Consider the following 27,538-nt stretch of genomic DNA (forward strand, 5'->3'; position numbering starts at 1 on the left):
CGACGTGCCTCATTTCACATGATGAAGGAGAGCCTCATTTCACATCCAACGAGTCAGAGATATAAGACCATACATGACACATGTGGTTCCTACGTGCAACTAGTTTTTCTTTTTCTTTCGACAAAACGTTTAGCTAGCTACACATGCATGCATGCATTCTAGCCAGTATAGCTAGACTACTCCTGCCTGTACTGTACGAATTAATCGATCCATCCATTGTAAAGATCTCGTCCTTAAATGGGTCAAAGCGAGTGGGCCAGTTTGGGAGAGAGTGAGATTAGAGAGAGAAAGAGAGTGGGGGACCAATCGATCAAAGCCAACTCAAGTTATATGGAAGGTGAGGGGCCGATTGGTTGTCTACCGGTTTGGCTGCCTCTGATGGGCCAAATGGGTCAAAGAAAAATGGGCCAGATGGGCCAATACAGCCACCGTCCCTTTTGGTTTTATATAACTTAAGTGAAAGAAATGGTTAACGATAAATATGATTTAAAAAGTGTTAAAGATAAAATACTTAAAAGACTCCAAAAATCATATAAAATGAATATTGTTTCAAATAATATTCTTGATTTAATAAAATTAGTATCAAGATTTTTAGTCCACTTAAATTAAATCATTAATTAATCCAAGTTAGATAGTAATGAATAGCAAACAGAAATCACTAGTAAATCCATTTAACAATCCAATAAAATAGTTCCATAATTTTTGGAAAAATTAAATATGATGAACTAGGAAACAAGAGTTGACAATAACCAGTATTAATTAGAATTCATTAATAAAATTCACTTATAATCTAATAAGTGGGATTTTGAGGGAGAAAAGTCATGTCATCATATGCATAATTAATACCATGAAACCGTCGTATTTGGAAGTCTCAAGTTGCACTACTTCTTTTCCACCTGGCAAGTTCATAGCTTGCGCATGTCCTTTGTGTGTGCTTTCGCAAAGAACATTTGCAAAATTCTATTATTATTCATACCTATTCATTGCATTAAATAAAAGTACTTTTACATTATAAATTGTGGTGGCACTACCAGGAAGAGGCTTATAGGTGGCACCAAATGAGTGGCGGCATGGCTAGGAACCCGCCACTGCAATTTGGAAAACTAGCGGTGGTGGGTAAAAATAAAAGCCCTCCACTAAAATTACAACAACAGTGGCGGGCTGAAATACTGACCCGCCATTTGTAAACTCTTCCAAATTTGCCCGCATGATGAAAGCAAGCAGTTGCTGGCACGCCAGAAGTTCCCGCCTGCAATAGTGCTGGACCAAACTTATGTCCGCCACAACAATAAATTCAAACATTGCAGAAGTTAGCGATGGTGGGTCGTATGAGCCGCCCGCCACAGATATGTTAGGTCCAAAATTTCTCAGTAAATCATATTTACTAAACCTAGAATGGTCTCAAAGTTGAGCTTGGGATTTGGATGGTATGTATTACTAATGGAGTAGGGTGCGGAAGGCGGTGGTTTTCGTTCGAGAACCCGACACTTCGCGTGAGAGTGTTTAGTTTAGGGAAAACTTTGTTTTTGCCACTCTAGCTTTTGCGCACTTTGCTTATGCCACTCCAGAATTTGACATGTCATTTTTTCCACTCTTAGTTTTTGACAATACATCACAAATGCCATTCTGTGGCAAAAGCAATAACTTTTCATTTCACTTTTGCCACTCTTAGATTTTGACAATGTATCACTATTGCCACTCTAAAATTATTGCTTTTGAGCCTTGGCTTAGTGGTTAGGTATGCGGTTGTGCAGCCCAACGACCCGAGTTCAATTCCCAGAATTGACATGTGATGCACAGGGGTTTTCTCCCGTTTATTGAGGATCAAGCTTGATATATGGTGGAACCACTCATCAAGAAATATCTTGATACTCATTCAAAAAAAATTCTGAGGACCATGTTTATCTTGGTACTCATACTAAAATGGCCGTATGCATCCTTAGTTGGTGCAGAGGCCGGGAAGTGAAATTCTCTCCCATTTTTAAGGTGTTAAACTGAGAATATCATTTTTCCCGACCCCCACGTCGCCCTCCTCTGGCGACACGGGGGGAAACCCTAGCCGCGCCGCCGGGGGGATCCCGCCCTCCTCCCCCGCTGCGCCGCCACTGGAGGGGGCGCCGGCGAAGCCGGGCGTGCCCTGGGAAGGTGGCAGCGGGGCGATTTCTTCGACTTGGGCAGAGATCGCGGCGGTCCAGCGTCAGGCGGCCCGTGCTGCTCGTCTCTCGCCGCAGGGCAGGCTGGGTTGGGGCGGGGCCTCGCGACGGCATGGGGCGGGCCAGTCTTCGCGGAGGCCTTCGGATCCAGCGGCGGCGGCCCCTGCTGGCGGGGCGTGCGTCGTGGATGGCGAGCCGCAGGCCTGCCAGATCTTGAGGTATTGCCCCCTTCCCTTCCATGCATCCCTTCCCAGTCCCCGGTTCGGTTTGGATCTTCCGGATCCACCTCCGGTGTGTTCTGGTGGAGTAGATCGGTGTCCGGGGGAAACCTTGGCCGCCTTGGCTGGCCGGCAGCAGCGACGCCGATTTTTGGCGCCGTTTTCCTCCTTGGGGGCGCTGCTGAGGGCACCATCTCTCCTCTCCGAACCATGTCCGGGTGAAAGCCCAAGATCCGTTGCGGATCGGGCGTCGGCGGCGCCCTGTGCACCGTTACCTTCCTGGAGGCGACGCCAAGGACATTGGGATAGGATGGAAGGGTCTGTAGGTGAGGGGTGGGGGTGTGTTGCCTCCCTTTCGGTGGAGCGGTGTTTCTTTATACATATTCTTGGCGGCGGCTCTTGGCGGCATGGAGCAGCGGAGGCTTGGCGTCAGATATGTGGTGACGGACACGCGTAGGAGGTCGACGCTGTCTGGCGTCGTGGTGGCGTCGGCGGCAGCGAGACCGGGCAAGGCCGTTGCAACAGTACAGCTCTGAAGATGGATATGTGGTAGGTGGTTGTGGCGGCCTCATACTCGGCAGGCGGCCTGGTTGAGGAGCACGCCGGACTGGTGGGTGCCCATACCCGGCAGGCGTCCAGGTTGGGACCTCAGGTCTTAGATGTTAGGTTTGGCTGCGAGGTCTGTTTGGTATTAGGCCCAGACCGTCAGCGCCCCTTCATCAGTTAGATAGGAGTAGCGACAGAGGTTGCGAAGACGGTGGCTTTGGTCTTACTGTTGTACGACTTTGTAAGGTTTTGTGCTAATAATTAATAAATTAGCCGTATGCATCGATCAGATGTAGAGGCCGGGGGTATTCCTCCTTTTCTAAAAAAAACCACGGAATGACAATTGTGATGTATTGTCAACAACTAAGAGTGGCAAAAGTGACATGTCAAATTCTAGAGTGGCATAAGCAAAGTTTTCCGTTTAGTTTATACATGAAGTGAAACAAGTTTTTGTCGTAACGCTTTCAAATTTTACCACACCATGTCAGGTTTGATCCCTTTCTGAACTCGTTTGCACGCTCAAAGCTTTTTCTCCTTTTTAGTGTCCGAGCAATTAGTTAATGTCCCGTAAATAGCAGACCAACTCGAAAAGTGGCAAAATTTGAGCATATGGGTTTTGGATGGTGTGTATTAATCAATATAAAAGTTTGAACTTCAAATGATTTTAAATAACAGAGTTGTTTGTGTAAGGCAGCGTTTTCTGTTTGAAACCCTGACACTTCAGAGGAGAGCATCGGTTAGTACACGAGGTGCATCAAGTTTTTGGTGTAACACTATCAACTTTTTACCACACCCTACAGGTGTCCATTTAAGACACCATGCCAGGTGTCGTACCTTTCGGTGCTAGTTTGCACTCTATTTTCATGATGAGCGTTCTGCCTTTTTAAGTGGCCGAAAAATCATTAAATGCCTCAAAAATAGCAGACAAACTCTAAAAGGTTCCAAATTTGAGCATGGGGCTTTGAATTGTGTGTATTAATCACAGAAAAAGTCTAAAGTCCATATGAAGTAGAAAAATAAGCTAACGATGTAGAGCATGTTATGATGCTCACATGAAAATAAAGAATGAAAACATAAATGGGAGCATCATATAACATGTCACAAGAACATTTAAGTCTAACCCTCTTCCTATATATATGCATATTATAAGTAAACAAATTATCAATGCAAGCAATAACTAGCATATGCAAGCAAGATGAATCTTCATTAATAACTTCAGCAAAGAGAGGGGTAATTTAGTGACATGAAGATTTCCATAACCATATTTTTCCCCCTCATAATAATTGTATGTAGAATCATAATCAAATTCAACAATATAGTTATCACATAAAATATTCTCTTTTATTATCCACATGCATACAATTTCGTAATCTTCCCAAATAGTGAGATTAAATTTAAATAAAGTCATGACCTCTTCAAACCAAATTTTATAAAAAAAAATAAGATTGATATTTCTCCAATATATATAGTGGGATCTTTATTACCTAAAGTTGACACTCTTCCAAACCCACTTTCGATAGTATTAAATAAAGTATCATGTTTAGCAAATAAATAGATTTTGCGGTGTTTGGCGACTTCTTCTCTTATGCATCAGATATCTTATGGCCAAGAGAATTAAATCTAATTAATACTTTTGGTATGCACAAGATCAGATTTGAGAGATATGAGCAGTAGACAGTAATAGGTATTAGGATTTCTTTTAGTCTAAATAATATTATTATTTTTAGGATTCAAGTAATAGGTATTAGGTGGTGTTAGGTAGTGCTAACCTTGGTTTTGCTCCTTGGCTGGAGTTAGCCCATTAGATGAATTAGCCCATTACTTAAATATTAGTCGGACTCTTAGTAGGAAAAATTAGCTAGTCCATTGCTACCTATGAAAATAAGCTAGCCCATTGTTTATCACATACGTGCATACATGCATGGACCTTTTTTAAAACCATCCGTGCATGCACCGGTGATAGGGTAAACCACGGCCAATAGTAAAATTTGCCTGACAGCCAACGAGCCCGGCCAAGTGCCCGGGGCGGCTGGGCGCTGGCTCCGTCCCTGCGGCGAGCACCGCCGCAAGGCGGAATACGTCGATGATGTCTAACGGTGGGGAAGCGTGCAGCATGAGGCGTCACCGGGTTTAGGTCCGTGCGCGGCTGGAGTAGGGATGACGTAGCTAGCTATACACTGTTGAAGATGAGATCTTTATAATCGATGGATCAATTAATCCGTACAGTGAAGGCAGGAGCTAGAATGCATGCATATCCATGCATGTGTAGAGAAAAGTGATTCTACCATGCACGGGATATAGCTGAGCCTTCCATCTTTGTTAGAGATTCATGCACCCATGCCATGAGTATTTGAAGTCATCTCACAAGAAATGCTACTGCAGCTTACTATGCTAAGTCGATGCACTCCATCCCTCTCTTCCAACTACTAGTTCTCTCTCCTACACACTAGTGCATGGATTTTACTTTCATTCTTTAACTTCAAACAACCATATATTTTAACAAAAATATAGGATTAATCAGTGGATGATATCTTTGAAACAAGGTCAATATTTAATATGTTTTAGCAATTTTGAGTTATCAGTTTTTGAAACACAGTGAACCGTGTACTAAATGGTGTATGAATATGCATGCGACGCACGTGATGCCGGTGGGAAACACGTACGTACGTCGTCTTTAACGTTTTCTCATGGCGCGCGTACGTGTAGAGATGAGCTAGTATCTGTTTTCCTTGTACCCGGCCGGACTCGGTTGCCGATTGGACTCCGACTCAATCGCCTCCGTCCGACTCGCCCTACGTGACTGGGAACCATGGATGGTCCGAGTCGGACCCTTAGTTGTCCGTCATAGTACATATAATAGGACCGCTAGCGACCTCCCATCAATCCATCAAACCAAACCATATCCAGCAGAAGATCGACCACGCTCCATCGAACAAGTACGTACCGACGTGATCGAGGTTGATCGATCCACAAGCTTAAGGTAGCCAGCCAGCGAGGAGGGTAGCCGCCAACATGGGCTGCGGCATGAGCCGCCTCCTCAAGGCCACCGTCGCTCTCGTCATACTCGTCCTTCTCTTCATGCCCGGGGCCATGGCAGCCGCCGCCGCAAGCTTCGACGCCTCCCGGGCACAGCAGCTGCCCCTGCCGCCCGGAGAAGTGCACGGGCCGGAGAGCGTCGCCTTCGACGCTCAGGGCCGAGGCCCCTACAGCGGCGTCTCCGACGGCCGCATCCTGAGGTGGAATGGGCCCAAGCTCGGTTGGACAACATACGCCTACGGACCAGGCTACGACACCGAAACGTGCACCACATCCAGGTTTGGCACGGAGGCGGACATAGAGAGCCGCTGCGGCCGCCCGCTTGGCCTGCGTTTCAACCAGAAAACGGGCGACCTCTACGTGGCCGATGCGTACAAAGGGCTTATGCGTGTGCCGCCCGGCGGCGGGGAGGCCACCGTGTTGGTCGACCAGATTGATGGCATGCCGCTGCGCTTCACCAACGGAGTTGACGTTGATCAAGTCACCGGTCAGGTCTACTTCACCCATAGTTCGATGAACTACGACAGGTCAGAACACGAGATGGTCACCAAGACGGGGGACTCCACGGGCCGCCTCATGATGTATGATCCACGAACATCGGACGCCACCGTGCTCCAACCAAGGATGACATACCCGAACGGCGTCGCGCTCAGCGCCGACCGCACGCACCTCGTGGTCGCATCTACTGGCCCGTGCAAGCTGCTGAGGCACTGGATCAAAGGGGTCGACGCGGGCAAGTCCGAGCCTTTTGCCGACCTGCCGGGCTACCCAGATAACGTCAGGCCCGATAGGAAAGGAGGCTACTGGGTGGCGTTGCACCGTGAGAGAAATGAGTTGCCCTTTGGTCGTGATAGCCATCTTCTTGCTGTGAGGGTCGCTGCTGACGGGAAGATAGTCGAGGAGATGAGAGGGCCAAAGAAAGTCAGGCCAACCGAGATCATGGAAAGAGATGACGGCAAACTCTACTTGGGCTCGGTGGAGCTTCCTTATGTCGGCGTAGTAAAAAGGAAGTAGAGAAGTAGAGTATAGTAGATATAGGATGGATTTAGTTTCTTATTATTCTTGCGGCTAAATGTAATGCTCCAGTTTCTTTTTTATCAGGCAAACTATTGTAATCCTTATTTTTTATTAGCAAACCATTTATTTCTTGCTTCATTTTAATGTCGGGCGTGATACTGATGTCGTTTACTGCTATGGGCTAGAGAGATGCAAACTTGAAGAGACGGACGTAGGGCATGTCGACGGAGCCGATCCACAGCGACCCGTTCCGCTCCACCACCTCACTCACCGTGGAGTCACTGAACCCGCGCAGCGCCACGGCCACCGTGCCGCTCTTGGCATCTCCGGTGACGGCGACCCTGATGGCGCTCATGGAGTTTGCCATGGTACCGTCCAGTTCCCCCTGCTTTTCTCGGTTCAAGCCCACCCATCCTAATAGCGCTTCGAGTCCCCTGTAGCTGGATTGCACTCTCCCGCCGTGTCTGGACTGGAGAAATTGTTTTCCCACCTAAAATTCTGGGTTTGGGCCACCGCTCCGCTCCGCTGTGGGGGGTTTTGTTTTGGTTTGAAAACCGATACGCGCGAGCCCCGGAATTTTGAGAGAGAAACGCACGCGGGAGTTGCCGAAGAAAATTTTGAGAGAGAAACTCCTCCTCCCACGGATCGCTCTGTGTGACTCAATCTCGGCCCCTCCTCTCTCCTGGATCCGACGGCGCCCCACCGCTCTGTCAAATTTGCGTATAGAGGTTGATACGATCTTTCCAGGCCCATACAAATGTCATGGCGCGCCCGGGGGACTCAAGAACAGCAAAAGTATGAAGTGTGATGTGGAAACGAAATCCCACATACAGTCCAGATATTTGTTGGCGCGTCCTTCATGGAATTATCTCGTCGATACTCACTAACTGACACATCAACTCAGATGGGGCGTGCCTGATTTGTCATCAGGATGCGGAGGATATCCTTAATTTGTTGTTTGATTGCTGTCACGCTAAGGAGTTACGGAACCACCTAGGCATTTCAGATATTGTGGAGGAGGCCAAACAAATTGATCGATCAGGGCTGTCATAATGGAGCACCTAATCTTAGCGTCAGATAATCCATTGTCAATTAAGCCAAATCTAAATGTCAAACAGGCACTATTGGTTGGCACCTGATATCTTTGGTGGATCAGGCGCCAGTTCACTCATGATGGTATTCCACCACCCCCTATGAGAGGGCATATGTCAGTCCTAGCAATTACAAATATTTATCATGAGGCTATCACCAAACAGATTGTCACAAGGGAGCAAAAGTGGTGCAAACCAGATCCTAGGTTTGTGAAGGTGAATGCTGATGCTGCTTTCTTTGTTGGTGAAGGGGTGGGAGCTACAGCAGCAGTAATTATCAGAGAAGATAAAGGACACTTCCTAGCAGCACAGTGTAAGTACATCACCCATGCGGCTGATGTGACACGTGAAGCAACTGCAATGTGAGATGGACATGTTTTTGCAAACTCTCTAGGATTTCCTCAGGTGCAAGCTGAATCAGATTCCCTAAATGTTATAAACTTATATGATGGTCAGTCAAGATATTGGGATGCATCGGCAACATTATTCACCGAGTGTATGGGTGTGGCTTCTTTGATTGGGAAAGACGTTTTTAAACATTGTTTCCGTTCTAGTAATCAAGCGGTGCACATGCTAATTTTTATTATTGTAATAAGACTTCTCTTAGTTCGACAGATGAGCTCCTGTCTCATCTGGATGATGTATTACCTTTGTTAAATCAAAGGAAAAGGCTATTAATAATCAGCTGCCAGATCGCTCGGCCGCATCCACCGCCTGCTTCATTTGTGTTCGCTGTCGTGACTCATCGGAGATGCTTTGCAACAAGGGTTGTGTTGCAATGAGGTTCTGCAACAGGATCTGTGTTGCAAACAAATTCTGTAAAAAAAAATCTACAACATGACCTCTGTTTCAAAAGAGTTCCACAACAGGATCCATTGCAAAACTTTCTGCAACACGAATTTTGTTGCAAAAGTTTTTGCAACATAACCTCAACACTGTCGTTGTTGCGGTCGTAAGGACTAGTCTAAGTCGTTAGTTGGCACCGGATCTAATGGTTGTCGGGGCGCAGATCTTTAAACGGCTGACGTGTAGCATATGCCCCTAAATCAAATCAATAAAGCTAGCCATGATGTCTATAAAAAAACCTAGCCATGAGCCCCTGATAACCTTTCACACAAAAAAAGCTTTTTCTTCCAACTTACCCTAAACCACATTTCTTTTATGGAAAAGAGGACTCGTTGGAGATGAGGACGCCTGCTCATCCATCTAGCAATCGACCGAGCATGTTATGTTAGCCCGATCAAAATTTTGCTAGGGTTTTGCCTCCGCCGCCAGAAGACGAGTAATGTTTTAAATAGCCGGCTATAGCCCGCTATATAGCCTTTTCACTAGGGTGCCGCTAAATAGTCCCAGGTACAAATAGCCCGCTGTAGCCTGCTATAGCCCGCTATAACTCCGCTATAGCTGATTTTGATGTCCGCCACTATTTGGCAATAGCCCGCTGTTTAAAACATTGAAGACGACACCACGCCGTGAGCCGGCCTTTTGATACTGCAGCCGGCCATGGTAGACCGCGGAGAGAACACCGCGCCTCCGCTTGCGACGACGACGACGGTGCACGACGTCCCCAACGACCCGCTCGAGCTGATCTTCCTGCACCTCCCCACGTCCCTCCACCTCGTCCGCGCCGCGTGCGCGTGCAAGCGCTGGCGCCGCGTCATCGCCGGCGGCGGGTTCCTCGCCCACTTCCGCTCGCTCCATGAGCGCCCCGTCGTCGCCGGCCACTACCACGTCGATGAGTGCAAGCACGGGTCGCGCCCCCCTGGCTGCAACCCCATCTTCTCCCTCTTGACGTCGGCGGACACTGCCGGCATGTGGCCCCAGCACTTCTCGCTCTGCTTTCTCCCGGACAGCAGCGGCGGCCGCGGCTGGGACCTCGCCGACAGCCGGGACGGCGTGCTCCTCCTCACGAGGTGCCCCGGCTTCCGCAACAACGACTACCGGCCCTCACTCGTCGTCTGCGATCCCACCACGCAGTGCTGCAGCAGGGTGATCAACCACCCATCATTCCTCGGCAACTGGAGCTGCTTCGGGGCCTTCCTTCTCCATGGCGACGGCGGGGGCATCAGCCCGTCGAACTTCAGGATAATCGTCACGGCGTGCGACCAGGGTGCGGTCACCACCAGCGTGTTCACCTCCGCCGACGACGACTGGCGAATCGGCGGGATCCCCTACACGGCTCCATGGGGCGGCTTCTTCTCCCTCGCGGGTAACACCCAGGATGCCGTCTACTGAACAGGCAGGGACAGCGCCACCGGGCGCTCGGAGGTGCTCGTCTTCTTTTTTTTTTTGCGTTCGGAGGTGCTCGTCTTCGACAAGGGCACCCAGGAGTTCTCGTCCTCCCTGTTCCCGGAGCAGCTGCCGTACCGGTGCGACCCCCAGCTGAGGGCCGTGCGCTGCGGCGACGGCGCGGTGCGGATCGCGCTGCTGTACAGGAACGAACTTAGGACCTTCGGCCGGCGGAACAGCCTCGGCCGTGATGAGTGGGCAGAGGAGAGGAGGATCCCACTGCAGCCAGCGATCTGGGCGCTCCAACGTGCCAGCAAACTGCCCCTTCCGAGGGAGATCCTTGCCGTGGTGGAGGGGTCCGTCTTGCTGGGGACGGCGGGAGGCTCTGGCTTCATCTCCGTCGATCTCTCCACCATGAAGTTCAGGCGCATGAGCAACGGCGACAAGTACTCCAGCGGGCCAGCGTACGAGTACCAGCTGCCATGGCCTCCCACCATCCGAGCTTGCCTAGACGACTGAACAATCATGGCCGACAGAGTGCACACACACCGAATTTAAATTTTTGAACAGTAATGCTGAAAATTCAGCTTCACAAATTACAAGCATTATTTTGCATAAATGTCTGATCGGAGGTCGAAAAATGAATATTCAGTAGCGACATTCTCATTTCATGTGGCATCTAGCGTATGTCAAGGATCGAACGATGGAACTTGGGTGTTGAACCCCTGGGAAGCCATGAACATGAGCCTCCGCGAGATCTTTCTGTACTCGTCCTCCTCCCGCTTCTCCAGCAGGTATGAGATGATGCCTTTCACCTCCGACTTTATGTGCGCATAGAGAACCGTCGCGGCTCGACGGTCGGTGAGGACGTCCTGCCTCCCCCTCATCGGAATCGGCTTCCCGAACCGGTAGTAGAACCGGCCCGGGATCTTCATGCACACGCCCGGGAAGATCACCTCGTGCTTGGCATCCCTGCGGCAGCCAGAAGACAGATGGGTTATTCCTAGTAGTTATGAATTGGACCTGACAAAAGGAGTTGGTAGCAGCAGGGCATGCCGTACCTGAGATTCAGATGCTTACTGTAGGCCCGCATTATCTCCTTGCCGAAGGGCGCGCTCCTGATACCGTCGAATGTGCAAAGCAGCTGTGATTTTTAGAATAAATTAGTTTATGGTTACATTCTAAATCTCTAGCGGTTTCAGGATTGATAAACTCTGACTATGGATCCACGCGTGAACCGAAGAAGGTTCACTTGCAAATTAAGCAAGGGATGACCTAATCCGGTAATGGCTTACATTCACGATGTCATCCTCTCCGACGACTCCAAATGGCACGATTGTGGCATTGCACTGCGCTGCCATCCTAACAAATTCAGTCTGTTCTGGCCAGAAAATCCTGTGCTCTTCACCCTACAATCCATCGGCTTAAATGTAAGTTACTTCACAACAGTAGCATTTACTCTGAAAAAATTCTACTCCCTCCGTTCCTAAATACTTGTCTTTCTAGGCATTTCAACAAGTGACTACATACGAAGTAAAATGAGTGAATCTACACTCTAAAATATGTCTACATACATCCGTATGTGATAGTCATTTGAAATGCCTAAAAAGACAAGTATTTAGGAACGGAGGGAGTAGAGTATAATAAATCCAACCAATGAAATCAACAAATTTTATTCTGCAAGTACCTTGCAGTGGAGTGCCTCCCTGTAGCCACCCGGATAGAGGAGCACGAACTCCCCGGCTGCTAGCAACTCGTATATGTACTTGTAGGTCATGGGCACGCCTCCCCACAGGTTGAGGAAGTCGAAGAAGTCGTGTCCCTCCGACCACGTCTTCGTCTTCTTCGGGAACAGCAGCGGGTGCGCGATGCCACGGACCACGACCTTCTTATGCCGCATGAACTCCGCGGCAAGAGAGATGAGCTCGATCCCCAGCAGCATGTGGTTGCCTACCAGCAGCACCGGCCCATCCTCGGGCACCCCGGCGAGTCCCCGCACCACCGTGCCGTCCTCCAGCGTCGAGAACATCGCTGGGCACGTTCTGAACAATAGGTCGCTGCATTGTACCAATGCATAAACGTGACGTGCAATCGATGTGTTCAGGATTCAGCGCATATGATTGAAGGATTTGCTGGGTGGTGATTTTGATTACATGCTAGCTTTGTCGACTTCCTTTAACTCGGTTGTGGATGGCGGGATGTAGTCGAAAACTCGATGATAGCGCCTCGAATGGCGGTAGAGACCAGCACACTTGATGATGGATGAGACATGGACACCATGCTCCTGAAATTTGGAATGGACATCATCGGGATTGTCCCTTCGAGGTATATGACTTGTTCCTTCCAGTGCAAAAGATATACAGCAGTCTGATAAAGTCAGCTAAAACTCACCAGCAGTAAGCTGTGCCCATGCTTCTCAAAGAAGAAGATTTTGGATTTAGGTATTTTGTTCTGTAGCCTGTAGGCTTCAGATTTGCTCGGGAGTAAGTTGTCATCGCAGCTGAGTACAAGCATAGAGAAGAACTTCAGCCATGATAAAAATACGACAAAAAATACACATTCAGACAAGAAACCTTAATAAACCATGCGGTAGAATTTACCATGTGACAAAATTCTGCAAAGCTAACGATGAAATTGGAAGTAGAGAACTGAGCTTAGGGCCACAAACCTGGCTAGCAGTAGCACCTCAGCTGTAACTGATTGTAAACGGCAATTAGCGTATTGCGCAGCCCGTTTCATCAGTTTCATCTTCCATTGTAGTGTGTCTTCTGGTAGTTTGTCCAGTACGTTCTGCAATTAAAGGCACACATATTTTCCTTACAAGATGGACATATTCTGAAAACACCTTAACCTACAGAGCAAGAGAAACATGAGAAAAAAAGATAGTAGGCAACGGAATTCATTTTCACTTCCTTAATTTGTATTTTTTTTCTATGGAGAATAACCTCTGGCCTCTGCATCGATTGATCCACGCAACTATTTATTAACTTATTTCCTCCCTTAATTAGTATTTTCTTGATAAATTAGATACATAGAAACATTACGCAATGAAGTCAATGGTACAAACCGTATGCTTCAGGGAAGACGACATGTTATTTGTCAATCTGATGAGTGCTTCTAAAGGATGCTTCCCACTTTGCATTCTACTCAGTGCCATGTTCACCTCGTTGTCTGGTCTCATGATCAGGAAGAACAGAAGAAGCAAGTACGAAGAAATTAAAGAACAGATGTAAACAGATGTATATCGTGCTAATTATCAGACAACCTGAAGTCCAACAAATGCATCACCATTCCTGCTTAATTTCTAGTACTAGCTTATTTCAACACTTGTTCTGTCTTCAATTTTATATGCTGGACCCTACGAGGTACTTACCGATGTTGTAGTTCAGTAGAGCTGTAATTGCAATACAGGCGTTGTTTGATAATGGGCTGAAAACCGACAGAAGCTTTTTTATTTCTGACCTCTCAAACGATGTAGCTTTCCCAGGAGAAAACAGAGACAAAACAAAATTGTGCATATTAGAAATTTCATAAATAGGAAGGTTCACTCGCATACCATCAGATTTTCTTGCCTACCTGGATTAACTAGTACCAGTATCAAATCAATACGAGGATTGCGAGCAGCAACTGCAAGAGCTAAGCATCCTCCAAACGAATTCCCCAATAGATACATGGGCTTATTAGGAGAAGTGGAGTGCTCTGCCCTCACAACATCTTCTACCATTGTGACAAGTTCTGAAAACGAAAAGCAGCTAAAATCATACAAATAATATTTCGAATTTAATGACTGGCCAGGCGGCTAGGTGACGTAGATCGGCTCTGCTTAAATGTGTTTTTGGCATCTTTTTCTTTTCCCACATGTTAACCTGAAGGTATCTATCTAAACACGACTTCATGTGCTGTGTGCAACTTCTTGGTGTGGACGCTGGGAGAAACGAAGTTTTCCTTTTCAAACCAAAAGGATGTCTTTCACTCTGAATCTTAAAGTAAACTCAAAATTTTCAATTCAGATGCAAAATGCTTCAGAGATAAATTAATCAGTTAATACACAGGTATCTGATACCTTCGAATGGCGTGCGGTCGTGAAAAGGAATGTGCAAGCATCTAAGTTCAAATATCCTGCAAATGGAGAAACAAGTGTATAATATATTTCAAGTATCATAACTTCCCTCCTGGTTTGCCATCAATTTTCCAGGGAACTTCTATTTGTATCTAACCTTCCAAGAGCCTTGTGGTGCATGCAGAGCCCCATCCCCATTCCATCCACCCCTGAAAAGATTAAGTTTTAACCTCAAATCAGCACCTGAAATCAGTGTGTACTACTAACCTAAACATTCAGGCATCAACACACTGGAAAGAAATGCAGAGAGAGACACAGGAAAATGTCGACGACACATCATTTCCACACATACTCGATCGTTTACCTGGCAAATACAGCATGAGCGGAGCATCCTCGACTGTCGAGCCGGCGTCGACGGGGCATAACCAGCAGGGCGGCCCACTGTCATGCTCAACCAGCTGCCCGAGTGCCTGATAGAAGTAGTCCAGGTCCTTGACTGTCCCGTACCCATCATCATACAGAGCTTCAAGCCCTCTGTAACTGGATTGCACCCTCCCGGCGTGTCTGAACTGGCAGCTTGGCGAGCCATGCAGTCGCCGCGGCCCTTGTCGCCAGAGGGAGACCTGCGGGTGTACCAGAGGGAGAGAAAGAGTCGCCATTGCTGCATTGAGCTGCGAAGCTTTTTTGAGTATCCCAGTCCTGATTTCAAGGGAGGCTTTAGGAAGCATGAGCCACGCATGCACTCATGCATCCGGTGCGTAATAGAAATAACCGAGTTTTAGTGAGGCGCAAAGAGTGTGAGTAACACCATGGCATGGCGGTTCAGTAAGGACCACACTATAATAATTGTTGTGGAGATCTGATGTTGGCATGTCAGTATGGGTAAAGACTTTGGACACCTACGTGATCAGATGCTGGTGATACTCAAAGATGACGGTCTAATATCAACAACAAAAAATTCCCTCAACACAAAAACCTTCAAAAATATACTATTAACGTAGGCTCTTCCATTGTCCATTATGTGTCTAATGCGTATAGCAGTAGGAAACAGAGGTATTAATATCAAGTAATATAGCCAGTACAGATCTGCAATCATGGGTAACCAGAGAGTCATACCAACATCAAGATTTAATTGGAAGGGTGACAAACATAGTAAAACACCAGAGTGCAGCCATGTCGCACAAGAATTCTGTGACGAAACAACTACTTTACCTCAGAGTTTCGAAAACTTCACCGTCCATCTAATAATCTGCACCAAAACAGCCCAGGCTTAGATTCTTTCAAATGTAGTCAGAGACGGTATCGAAGAAACCTAACCTACGATAACAATCACTATTAGGGGCAAAAACTAAAATGCAGGTCATACACTTCCTGATATACTGCAAAAAGAACATAAATATCATTGCCTTGAATAGATCCTTCCACAATGCACAAGGCTTTCCACCATCTACCTAAGAAGATTCTTGCCTAGACACATCACTAGACTGAACGAATTTCGGAAACAATTCAAGCCGCGATACAAACTCTGCTGTAGAAGATATGTTTCAGATTTTAATGCATGAAGAATGAGGGTCAGTAAGAAAATTATTGTCAAAACCATATCCCAATACCAAGGAACACGAACAATTTATTATGATATAAAGTTGCTTCTTGGGTACTCTTTCACAATTTATAGCAGATATTCATAATTGTAGAACAGAAATAGAAAGTTATGGACCTTTTAGCATTCTTTCCTTAGTGATGTCTCATCTAGGAAGAACTGGGTGTCCTGAATCAACAACTTGGGGTCTTTGCCAACAGTTAAACATGATAGTGCTGCTGGCAGCATGATTAACAGGTAAAGCGATACAAATCGAGCAAGTCAATCTGCTGAAATCAGTTCATTGTTCAGGGACGGTGATAACTAATAAATACTAAAATGTGCGTTTTTTTCCCTTGAAAAGTTGAGCCACTAAAGCGCCTGCTTTATGAAATTTAGTGGAAGTATTTGATTCCAGTAGATAAAGTAGTTAGCATCCGGTTTGGTCCTATGATAATACCCATAGTGAAGGAATACTATATTCTCCAGAATATAAGCCACTCGAAAGCAATTCCATCAGAAAACCCCATTTCCGTTTTATAATCAGTTACCAAGCAGATAAAAGAAAAAACATGACTACATCTCTTCAGGTTTTACTTTCCACGAGGATGACTCAAATTAACCCCTAGCTACTACTAACATTCATCTGTACATATTCTCTTAGAACCAACTCCCTGAACCGAGTTATGCAGTCCATTGCCTGGTCGAATTCGCTGCTCTCGAGAGCAAAGCTGAACCGGCAGTAGTCCGGTATCCCAGTCCACTTGCTGCTGGATATGCAGAGCCCAGTGGATCTAAGGAGCGCTTCCCTGATGTTGCAGCCATCGAGCTCACCTTCGAAAGTATCTATCTTGAACGATTTGCCGATGTAGGCCATCGGTTTCGCCAGCATTGAGATACCACCATGGCAGCCGACGACATCCCAGCCACAGCTCTCGAGTGTCTGTTCATTGCAGGAAATCAGAAAATGAAAACAAAAAAGGGGCGTGCATGTCAAACATAAGATTTCTCTGAACTGCCAATCTTTATCCTTTGTCTCTGAACTACAAACCTCCCATCTCTGGACTAAGATTTGGGAGGGGACACAAAATTTGAGAGGGCGATTTAGACTGTCACAGAGCGCTAACCTTAGTCAACTTGTCGGCACGATGCTTCAGTGTTTCCTTTTGCTCCTTGATGAGATCAGAGAAGCGCTGGTCCCTCTTGTTCTTAAGACACAACAGTTTTCTGAAAGTATACTTCAATGTGCGATGTGGTTGACTCAGGCTTGTTAACATATGTTTGATCAAGGACGGGTCAATGTAAATCATAAACCCGAAGTCAAACCCACTCATGGTCAGCTGAAGGGACAGCTCCCTGAGCATAAAAACGCGGAGTGCGAGACATGAAGCAATATTATAAGAAAAACGATCCAAATTCCACAGGCTGCAGCCATCTCCGGTTTGGAACTCCAGACCAGAGAAGGAGGTGTCTATCACTACCCTAGCTCCATGTTCGGCACAAACAGAAAGTAAATCTTTTATCTCCTCATCACTGTACAGGGAACCGGAAGGGTTAACTGTAGGGCCAGAAATATACACCCATGGCCAATGTACATTCTCATTCTCACATGCATCATCCAGAGCTGCTCGTTTTTTTTTTTTGAAAAGGGGGGTCTCCCCGGCCTCTGCATCAGAACGATGCATACGGCCACATAGATATATAAATAAAGTTGTTCAACAAGGTCGTAAAGTCTGAAAGCAAAATAACGGCGAGCTCACAAAGAGCCACAAACGCCAGAAACACAAGGCCTAAAAGCCACAACCGGCTGGCAAAACAAAGATAGGTAAACTAATTGCCTATCCTATTACATGACCGCCATCTAAACCGGTTGAAGATATCCCGCGCTACCATCTCCCACCGGACAGATCCAGTAACCAAACGCTCCCTGGCCTCCATCGGAGTGAGTAAGGACCACATACGGATCAGCGTTGTAGCTCGGAATAAAACATGCAAAAAATGAATATTCGTTTTTCTGTTAAAGGTCAAATCATTTCTGCAATTCCAAATTGCCCACAACAAAGCACATACTCCTACACGAATGTGTCTGGCTGTTTCGGACTCTATCCCAACAAGCCACGTTCCAAATAACGTACTGACCGAATTCGGAGGAGTAATGTTAAAGGCAATATGCACCGTGTGCCACAAGACCTTTGCCAAAGGGCAGTCAAAGAAGAGGTGCTTGATGGTTTCGTCCCGACCACAAAAACTACACCTAGTAGATCCTGTCCAGTTGCGCTTAACCAAATTATCCTTTGTTAGAATGACTTGTTTATGCACAAACCACATAAACACTTTAATTTTCAAAGGAACTTTGACTTTCCAAACCTCTATGGAACTAGGGATATGGAAGTGCGTTATATCGACTAGAGGGGGGGTGAATAGGCGATTTTTATGAATTCTTCACTGAGGAATTTGCTAGTGAGGAAATTCCTTAGCGAAGAACTACTTGCAGCGGAATAAGTACTCAAAAGTATGTATAGCAGAACACAAGTATAGTCATCATGATGAAATGAAAACAAGCATAGAGTACAGAAAGCGTAAACACAGGATAACACAGGATGAAGACAAACAGACTGAGGAAATTGAACTGAGGAAATTGAGAAAGTCTTCAGTCAAAGTCTTCAAACACAGATATGAACAAGCATACAACACAGTAATGAGGAAATGGAAGAGTTGAGGAAATAGAACCAGTAAGCTTGGTGAAGACAATGATTTGGTAGACCAGTTCCAACGGTTGTCTCGGTTGTACGTCTGGTTGGAGCGGCTAGGTATTTAAACCTGAGGACACACAGTCCTCACCGTATTCTCCTTGAGCTAAGGTCACACAGACCTCGCCCAATCACTCGTGGTAAGTCTTCAGGTGACTTCCAAACCTTCACAAACTCGGTCACTCGGCGATCCACAATTTTCTCTTGGATGCTCTAGACCATGACGCCTAACCGTCTGGAAGAAGCACAGTCTTCGAAGGTAACAAGCGTCGGATCCACGCAGGATCAATCTCTTTAGTGATGCTCAATCACTTTGGGTTTGTAGGTGTTTGGGTTTGGGGTTTTCCTCACTTGATGATTTTCGCTCAAAGTCCTCGGGGGATGGGATGCTCTCAAATGACAAGTGTCAGTTTCTCTTGGAGCAGCCAACCAGCTAGTGGTTGTAGGGGGCGGCTATTTATAGCCTAGGGAGCAGCCCGACATGATAAGACATAAATGCCCTTCAATGATATGACCGTTAGGTGTGTAGATATTTTGAGACAGCTGGCGCATAGCACAGCAACGGTCGGAAATTTGAGGCTCAACTTCCTCAGGGCTATCATGTTCCTCACCGTGTAGGCAATCCGCACTGGCGAATTCCTAACTCCTCAGTCAGAACAAATTCTTCAGAGACCAGAAGAACTTCATCTCTGTCACTGAAGAATATGACTGAACTGTATGAGATTTCCAATGACTTCACTCGAAGGGATTGGTAGGTGTAGGATTTTGAGTTGAGTATCACATGGAAATTTTTCCTTAGTATTTCCTCGACCCCCTTTAACAGTACGGTGTTTCCTATGACTCAAGAAAGAGAAAATGAAACTACAAAAACAAAAGTCTTCACGCTTCATGTTCCTCAAATGAATACCAAGTCTTCAAGGTTACACCAATTTCTTCACTTTCAAAGTCTTCAGAAAGTCTTCAGAAATACCAAAGTCTTCAGTCGAAGAACTTCATTTTTAGGGGTCGACTTTCTCTGTAAATATCAAACTCCTCATAGACTTATAGACCTGTGTACACTCACAAATGCATTAGTCCCTTAACCTGTAAGTCTTCAATACACCAAAATCACTAAGGGGCACTAGATGCACTTACAGGATAACACTTGAGTTTATGACATCGATATACATCGACTTGACAGAGAACTCACCAGACCTAGTAAGCTTCCAACACAACTTATCGAGTTGGTGAGATTGCTGAACCTCCATCAGTCTACTCACCAAGTGAAGCCATGCTTCCCACCGGTCGCCCACAAGCGCCCTCCTAAACTGAATATTAAGGGGAATGGACTACAAAATCGTGGCAACAAGAGCATCACGTCGTTGAGTAATACGATACAGGGATGGATACTGAAGCGCCAATGGCGTTTCACCAAGCCAAGTATCCTCCCAGAAGCGAGTGGTACTACCATTACCGACTATAAACTTAGTTCTGTTAAAGAAGGCAGCTTTGACTCTCATAAGCCCCTTCCAAAACGGCGAGTCTGTGGGTCTCACTGTCACTTGGGACAACGTCTTGGACTGCAGATACTTACTTCGAAGAATCTGCACCCACGTGGCCTCGGTGTCAACTGAAAGTTTATACAGCCACTTGCTGAGAAGACATCTGTTTTTGACTTCAAGATTCTCAATACCAAGGCCCCCTGGTCCTTTGGTCGACAGATGATATCCCATTTGGCTAGTCGGTATTTTCTCTTTGTTTCATCACTCTGCCAGAAGAACCGGGATCGATAGAAGTCCAGCCTTTTCCTAACACCAACTGGGACTTCAAAAAAAGATAAGAGAAACGTAGGCATACTCGTGAGCACCGAATGAATAAGTATTAGTCGGCCTCCATAAGACATGAGTTTGCCCTTCCAGCAACTTAGTTTCTTCTCAAACCGGTCTTCGATGCTCGTCCATTCTCTGTTTGTCAGCTACGATGGTGAATGGGTATACCTAAGTAGGTGAAAGGTAATGCCCCCAATTCGCATCCAAACAATTGCCTATAAGCCTCTTGTTCCTCATTGGCTCTACCAAAGCAGAACAACTCGCTTTTATGAAAATTGATCTTCAGTCCGGTCAATTGTTCAAATAAGCATAACACCAGCTTCATATTTCTCGCTTTCGCCAAGTCGTGCTCCATAAAGATGATTGTATCATCAGCGTACTGCAGGATGGATACACCTCCATCAACTAGATGAGGCACCAATCCACCCACCTGACCAGCCTCCTTGGCCCTTCCTATCAGAATTGCCAACATGTCAACCACAATGTTGAACAGAATAGGAGACATTGGATCACCTTGTCTCAAGCCCTTGTGTGTCTGGAAATAATGACCAATGTCATCATTCACTTTAATTCCAACACTCCCTTTTTGCGTGAAGGATTCTACCTGGCGTCGCCAAGCTTCATCAAAACCCTTCATGTGTAAGGCCTGCTGAAGGAAAGGCCATTTGACTTTGTCGTACGCTTTCTCGAAATCCACCTTGAAAACAACTCTGTCTAGCTTTTTCGTGTGGATCTCATGAAGTGTTTCATGAAGGACCACAACCCCTTCCAGGATGTTCCTGTTCGGCATGAAAGCAGTTTGGGTAGGTTGCACCACAGCATGCGCGATCTGTGTGAGCCTATTAGTCCCGACCTTGGTGAAAATTTTGAAACTAACATTGAGAAGACAGATTGGCCTAAATTGCTCAATTCTCACAGCCTCTGTTTTCTTAGGAAGAAGGATTATTGTTCCAAAATTCAGTTGGAAAAGCTGAAGCTGCCCAGAGAAGAGATCATTGAACAAGGGCAACAGATCCCCCTTAATGATGTGCCATCACTTCTTATAGAACTCAGCCGGAAATCCATCAGGGCCGGGAGCCTTATTATTTTTCATTTGCGATATAGCCTCGAAAACTTCTTTCTCAGTGAACGGGGCCGCCAAAATATCGTTCTCCACTGCTGTTAGTTGAGGAACATCCTCAATCCTGGACTCATCCAGAGACACACAGTTATCCTCTGGGGGTCCAAACAACCGCTTGTAATACTCGGTAATGTATAATTTTAGGTTTTTCTGTCCTAAAATCGTTCCTTCATCTTGTTCAAGCTGGAAGATCCTCTTCTTTCTGTATTTACCATTAGCGATCATGTGAAAGAATTGAGTGTTCGCGCCCCCCTGGACTACTCGCCGGACCTTGGCCCGCAATGCCCACTTCAATTCCTCCTCTCGAAGAAGCTCTTTCAGCCTCATCTCCGCGTCAAGCTTGGCATGAAGCTCCGAGGATGGCAGAACAGTGGTTTCTACTTTTACATCTAAGGACTGAATAAGGTTAAGGAGCCTTTCCTTTTCGACCTTATAGATCCCACTAAGATGCTTAGCCCACCCACGCAGAAAACTTCTCAAATGCCTGATCTTATTCTGCCAGCGCTCAAGCGCAGACTTACCTCCGGAATCCTTAGCCCACTCTCTGGCTACGAGATCAAAGAAGCCGTCTCGCTCAAACCAAGCAAGCTCAAAAGAGAACGTATTCTTATTTCCCACGTGGGTGGCCTCACCAGAGTCAACAAATAACGGCGTGTGGTCAGAAATTCCACGGGAAAGGGCCTGAACAGTTACAAAGGGAAACTTCTGTTCCCATTCAACGCTAGCCAACACGCGATCCAACTTTTCAAACGTCGGATTTGGCATCGCGTTAGCCCAAGTGAATTTTCTTCCCGAAAGCTCAATCTCTCTCAGATCCAAGCTTTCAATGATAGTATTAAACATGAACGACCATCTGCCGTCAAAGTTGTCATTGTTCTTTGAAGGAAATATGCCCTAGAGGCAATAATAAAGTATTATATATTTCCTTATATCATGATAAATGTTTATTATTCATGCTAGAATTGTATTAACCGGAAACATAATACATGTGTGAATACATAGACAAACAAAGTGTCACTAGTATGCCTCTACTTGACTAGTTCGTTAATCAAAGATGGTTATGTTTCCTAGCCATAGACATGAGCTGTCATTTGATTAACGGGATCACCTCATTAGGAGAATGACGTGATTGACATGACCCATTACGTTAGCTTAGTACCCGATCGTTTAGTATATTGCTATTGCTTTCTTCATGACTTATACATGTTCCTATGACTATGAGATTATGCAACTCCCGTTTACCGGAGGAACACTTTGTGTGCTACCAAACGTCACAACGTAACTGGGTGATTATAAAGGTGCTCTACAGGTGTCTCCAAAGGTACTTGTTGGGTTGGCGTATTTCGAGATTAGGATTTGTCACTCCGATTGTCGGAGAGGTATCTCTGGGCCCACTCGGTAATGCACATCACTATAAGCCTTGCAAGCATTGTGACTAATGAGTTAGTTACGGGATGATGTATTACGGAACGAGTAAAGAGACTTGCCGGTAACGAGATTGAACTAGGTATCGAGATACCGACGATCGAATCTCGGGCAAGTAACATACCGATGACAAAGGGAACAACGTATGTTGTTATGCGGTCTGACCGATAAAGATCTTCGTAGAATATGTGGGAGCCAATATGGGCATCCAGGTCCCGCTATTGGTTATTGACCGGAGAGGTGTCTCGGTCATGTCTACATAGTTCTCGAACCCGAAGGGTCCGCACGCTTAAAGTTACGATGACAGTTTTATTATGAGTTTATGTATGTTGATGTACCGAAGGAGTTCGGAGTCCCGGATGAGATCGGGGACATGACGAGGAGTCTCGAAATGGTCGAGACGTAAAGATCGATATATTGGATGACTATATTCGGACTTCGGAAAGGTTCCGAGTGATTCGGGTATTTTTCGGAGTACCGGAGAGTTACGGGAATTCGTATTGGGCCTTAATGGGCCATACGGGAAAGGAGAGAAAGACCCCAAAGGGTGGCCGCACCCCTCCCCATGGGCTAGTCCGAATTGGACTAGGGAGGGGGGGCGCCCCCTTCCTTCTTTCTCCTTCCCCCTTCCCTTCTCCTACTCCCACAAGGAAAGGAGGAGTCCTACTCCCGGTGGGAGTAGGACTCCCCCCTTTGGCGCGCCTCTCCCTTGGCCGGCTGCCTCCTCCTTGCTCCTTTATATACGGGGGCAGGGGGCACCCCATAGACACAACAATTGATCCTTGAGATCTCTTAGCCGTGTGCGGTGCCCCCCTCCACCAAATTACACCTTGATAATACCGTTGCGGAGCTTAGGCGAAGCCCTGCGTCGGTGGAACATCATCATCGTCACCACGCCGTCGTGCTGACGAAACTCTCCCTCAACACTCGGCTGGATCGGAGTTCGAGGGACGTCATCGAGCTGAACGTGTGTAGAACTCGGAGGTGCCGTGCGTTCGGTACTTGATCAGTCGGATCGTGAAGACGTACGACTACATCAACCGCGTTGTGATAACGCTTCCGCTGTCGGTCTACGAGGGTACGTGGACAACACTATCCCCTCTCGTTGCTATGCATCACCATGATCTTGCGTGTGCGTAGGAATTTTTTTGAAATTACTACGTTCCCCAACAGTGGCATCCGAGCCTGGTTTTATGCGTTGATGCTATGCACGAGTAGAACACAAGTGAGTTGTGGGCGATATAAGTCATACTGCTTACCAGCATGTCATACTTTGGTTCAGCGGTATTGTGAGATGAAGCGGCCCGGACCGATATTACGCGTATGCTTACGCGAGACTGGTTTCACCGTTTGGAGCACTCGTTGCTTAAAGGTGACTGGCGGGTGTCTGTCTCTCTCACTTTAGTTGAACCGAGTGTGGCTACGCCCGGTCCTTGCGAAGGTTAAAACAGCACCAACTTGACAAACTATCGTTGTGGTTTTGATGCGTAGGTAAGAACCGTTCTTGCTAAGCCCGTAGCAGCCACGTAAAACTTGCAACAACAAAGTAGAGGACGTCTAACTTGTTTTTGCAGGGCATGTTGTGATGTGATATGGTCAAGACATGATGTGATATAATGTGTTGTATGAGATGATCATGTTTTGTAACCGAGTTATCGGCAACTGGCAGGAGCCATATGGTTGTCGTTTATTGTATGAGATGTAATCGCCATGTAATAGTTTTACTTTATCACTAAACGGTAGCGATAGTCGTAGAAGCAATAAGTTGGCGAGACGACAACGATGCTACGATGGAGATCAAGGTGTTGCGCCGGTGACGATGGTGATCATGACGGTGCTTCGGAGATGGAGATCACGAGCACGGTGCTTCGGAGATGGAGATCACAAGCACAAGATGATGATGGCCATATCATATCACTTATATTGATTTCATGTGATGTTAATCCTTTATGCATCTTGTCTTGCTTTGATTGACGGTAGCATTATAAGATGATCTCTCACTAAAATTTCAAGATAAAAGTGTTCTCCCTGAGTATGCACCGTTGCAAAAGTTCTTCGTGCTGAGACGCCACGTGTTAATCGGGTGTGATAGGCTCTACGTTCAAATACAACGGGTGCAAAACAGTTGCACACGCGGAATACTCAGGTTAAACTTGACGAGCCTAGCATATACAGATATGGCCTCGGAACACAGAGACCGAAAGGTCGAGCATGAATCATATAGTAGATATGATCAACATAGTGATGTTCACCATTGAAACTACTCCATCTCACGTGTTAATCGGACATGGTTTAGTTGCTTTGGATCACGTAATCACTTAGATGATTAGAGGGATGTCTATCTAAGTGGGAGTTCTTAAGTAATATGATTAATTGAACTTAAATTTATCATGAACTTAGTCCTGATAGTATTTTGCAAATTATGTTGTAGATCAATAGCTCGCGTTGTTGCTTCCCTGTGTTTATTTTTGATATGTTCCTAGAGAAAAATTATGTTGAAAAATGTTAGTAGCAAAGATGCCGATTGGATCCGTGATCTGAGGATTATCCTCATTGCTGCACAGAAAAATTATGTCCTTGATGCACCGCTAGGTGACAGACCTATTGCAGGAGCAGATGCAGACGTTATGAACGTTTGGCTAGCTCAATATGATGACTACTTGATAGTTTAGTGCACCATGCTTAACGGCTTAGAATCGGGACTTCAAAGACGTTTGAACGTCATGGACCATATAAGATGTTCCAGGAGTTGAAGTTAATATTTCAAGCAAATACCCGAGTTGAGAGATATGAAGTCTCCAACAAGTTCTATGGCTAAAAGATGGAGGAGAATCGCTCAACTAGTGAGCATGTGCTCAGATTGTCTGGGTACTACAATCGCTTGAATCAAGTGGGAGTTAATCTTCCAGATAAAATAGTGATTGACAGAATTCTCTAGTCACCATCACCAAGTTAGCAGAACTTCGTGATGAACTATAATATGCAAGGGATGACGAAAGTAATTCCCGAGATCTTCATGATGCTGAATCGACGAAGGTAGAAATCAAGAAAAACATCAAGTGTTGATGGTTAACAAGACAACTAGTTTCAAGAAAAGGGCAAAGGGAAGAAGGGGAACTTCAAAAAGAATGGCAAGCAAGTTGCTACTCAACTGAAGAAGCCCAAGTCTGTACCTAAGCCTGAGACTAAGTGCTTCTACTGCAAAGGGACTGGTCACTGGAGGCGGAACTGCCCCAAGTATTTGGTGAATAAGAAGGATGGCAAAGTGAACAAAGGTATATTGGATATACATGTTATTGATGTGTACTTACTAATGTTTATAGAAACCCCTCAGTATTTGATACTGGTTCAGTTGCTAAAGAGTAGTAACTCGAAAACGGGAGTTGCAGAATAAACAGAGACTAGTAAAAGGCGAGGTGACGATGTGTGTTGGAAGTAGTTCCAAGATTGATATGATCATCATCGCACACTCCCTATACTTTCGGGATTAGTGTTGAAACTAAATAAGTGTTATTTGGTGTTTGCGTTGAGCATGAATATGATTTGATCATGTTTATTGCAATACGGTTATTCATTTAAGTTAGAGAACAATTGTTGTTCTGTTTACATGAATAAAAACCTTTTATGGTCATACACACCAACGAAAATGGTTTGTTGGATCTCAGTGATACACATATTCATAATATTGAAGCCAAAAGATGCAAAGTTAATAATGATAGTGCAACTTATTTGTGGCACTGCCGTTTAGGTCATATTGGTGTAAAGCGCATGAAGAAACTCCATACTGATGGGATTTTGGAATCACTTGATTATGAATCACTTGATGCTTGCGAACCGTGCCTCATGGGCAAGATGACTAAAATGCCGTTCTTCGGAACTATGGAGAGAGCTACAGATTTGTTGGAAATCATACATACAGATGTATGTGGTCCAATGAATATTGAGGCTCGCTGCAGGTATCATTATTTTCTGACCTTCACAGATGATTTGAGCAGATATGGGTATATCTACTTGATGAAACACAAGTCTGAAACATTTGAAAAGTTCAAAGAATTTCAGAGTGAAGTGGAGAATCATCGTAACAAGAAAATAAAAGTTTCTACGATATGATCGCAGAGGTAAAATATTTGAGTTACGAGTTTGGCCTTCAGTCAAAACAAAGTGAAATAGTTTCACTACTCACGCCACCTGGAACACCACAGCATAATGGTGTGTCCGAACGTCATAACCGTACTTTATTGGATATAGTGCAATCTATGATGTCTCTTACCAATTTACCACTATCGTTTTGGGGTTATGCATTAGAGACAGCTACATTCACGTTAAATAGGGCACCATCAAAATCCGTTGAGACGACGCCTTATGAACTGTGGTTTGGCAAGAAACCAAAGTTGTCATTTCTTATAGTTTGGGGTTGTGATGCTTATGTGAAAAGGTTTCATCCTGATAAGCTCAAACCCAAATCGGAGAAATGTATCTTCATAGGATACCCAAAGGAGACAGTTG

At 45.8% G+C, this 27,538-nt stretch overlaps 1 protein-coding gene and 2 pseudogenes across 1 annotated transcript; 1 reads left to right on the forward strand and 2 right to left on the reverse strand.

The window, feature by feature from the left end:
* Window positions 1-5,929: 5,929 nt before the first annotated feature.
* On the forward strand, window positions 5,930-6,967 carry LOC109767548 (protein STRICTOSIDINE SYNTHASE-LIKE 10-like). The gene has a single exon (XM_020326303.1). The coding sequence runs from the start codon at window positions 5,930-5,932 to the stop codon at window positions 6,965-6,967; it is 1,038 nt and encodes a 345-aa protein (XP_020181892.1).
* A 4,012-nt stretch (window positions 6,968-10,979) lies between these two features.
* LOC109767547 (phytyl ester synthase 1, chloroplastic-like) lies at window positions 10,980-15,009 on the reverse strand (annotated as a pseudogene).
* A 1,260-nt stretch (window positions 15,010-16,269) lies between these two features.
* The window catches only part of LOC109767539 (methionine S-methyltransferase-like), a 33,065-nt pseudogene continuing 21,796 nt past the window's right edge, over window positions 16,270-27,538 (reverse strand).

This window comes from Aegilops tauschii, chromosome 7, assembly GCF_002575655.3.
Source record: "Aegilops tauschii subsp. strangulata cultivar AL8/78 chromosome 7, Aet v6.0, whole genome shotgun sequence".
NCBI lineage: Eukaryota > Viridiplantae > Streptophyta > Magnoliopsida > Poales > Poaceae > Aegilops > Aegilops tauschii.

Excerpts from the sequence above, each read along its gene's own strand:
- LOC109767548 (XM_020326303.1), top strand. The coding sequence starts at position 5,930 with ATGGGCTGCGGCATGAGCCGCCTCCTCAAGGCCACCGTCGCTCTCGTC.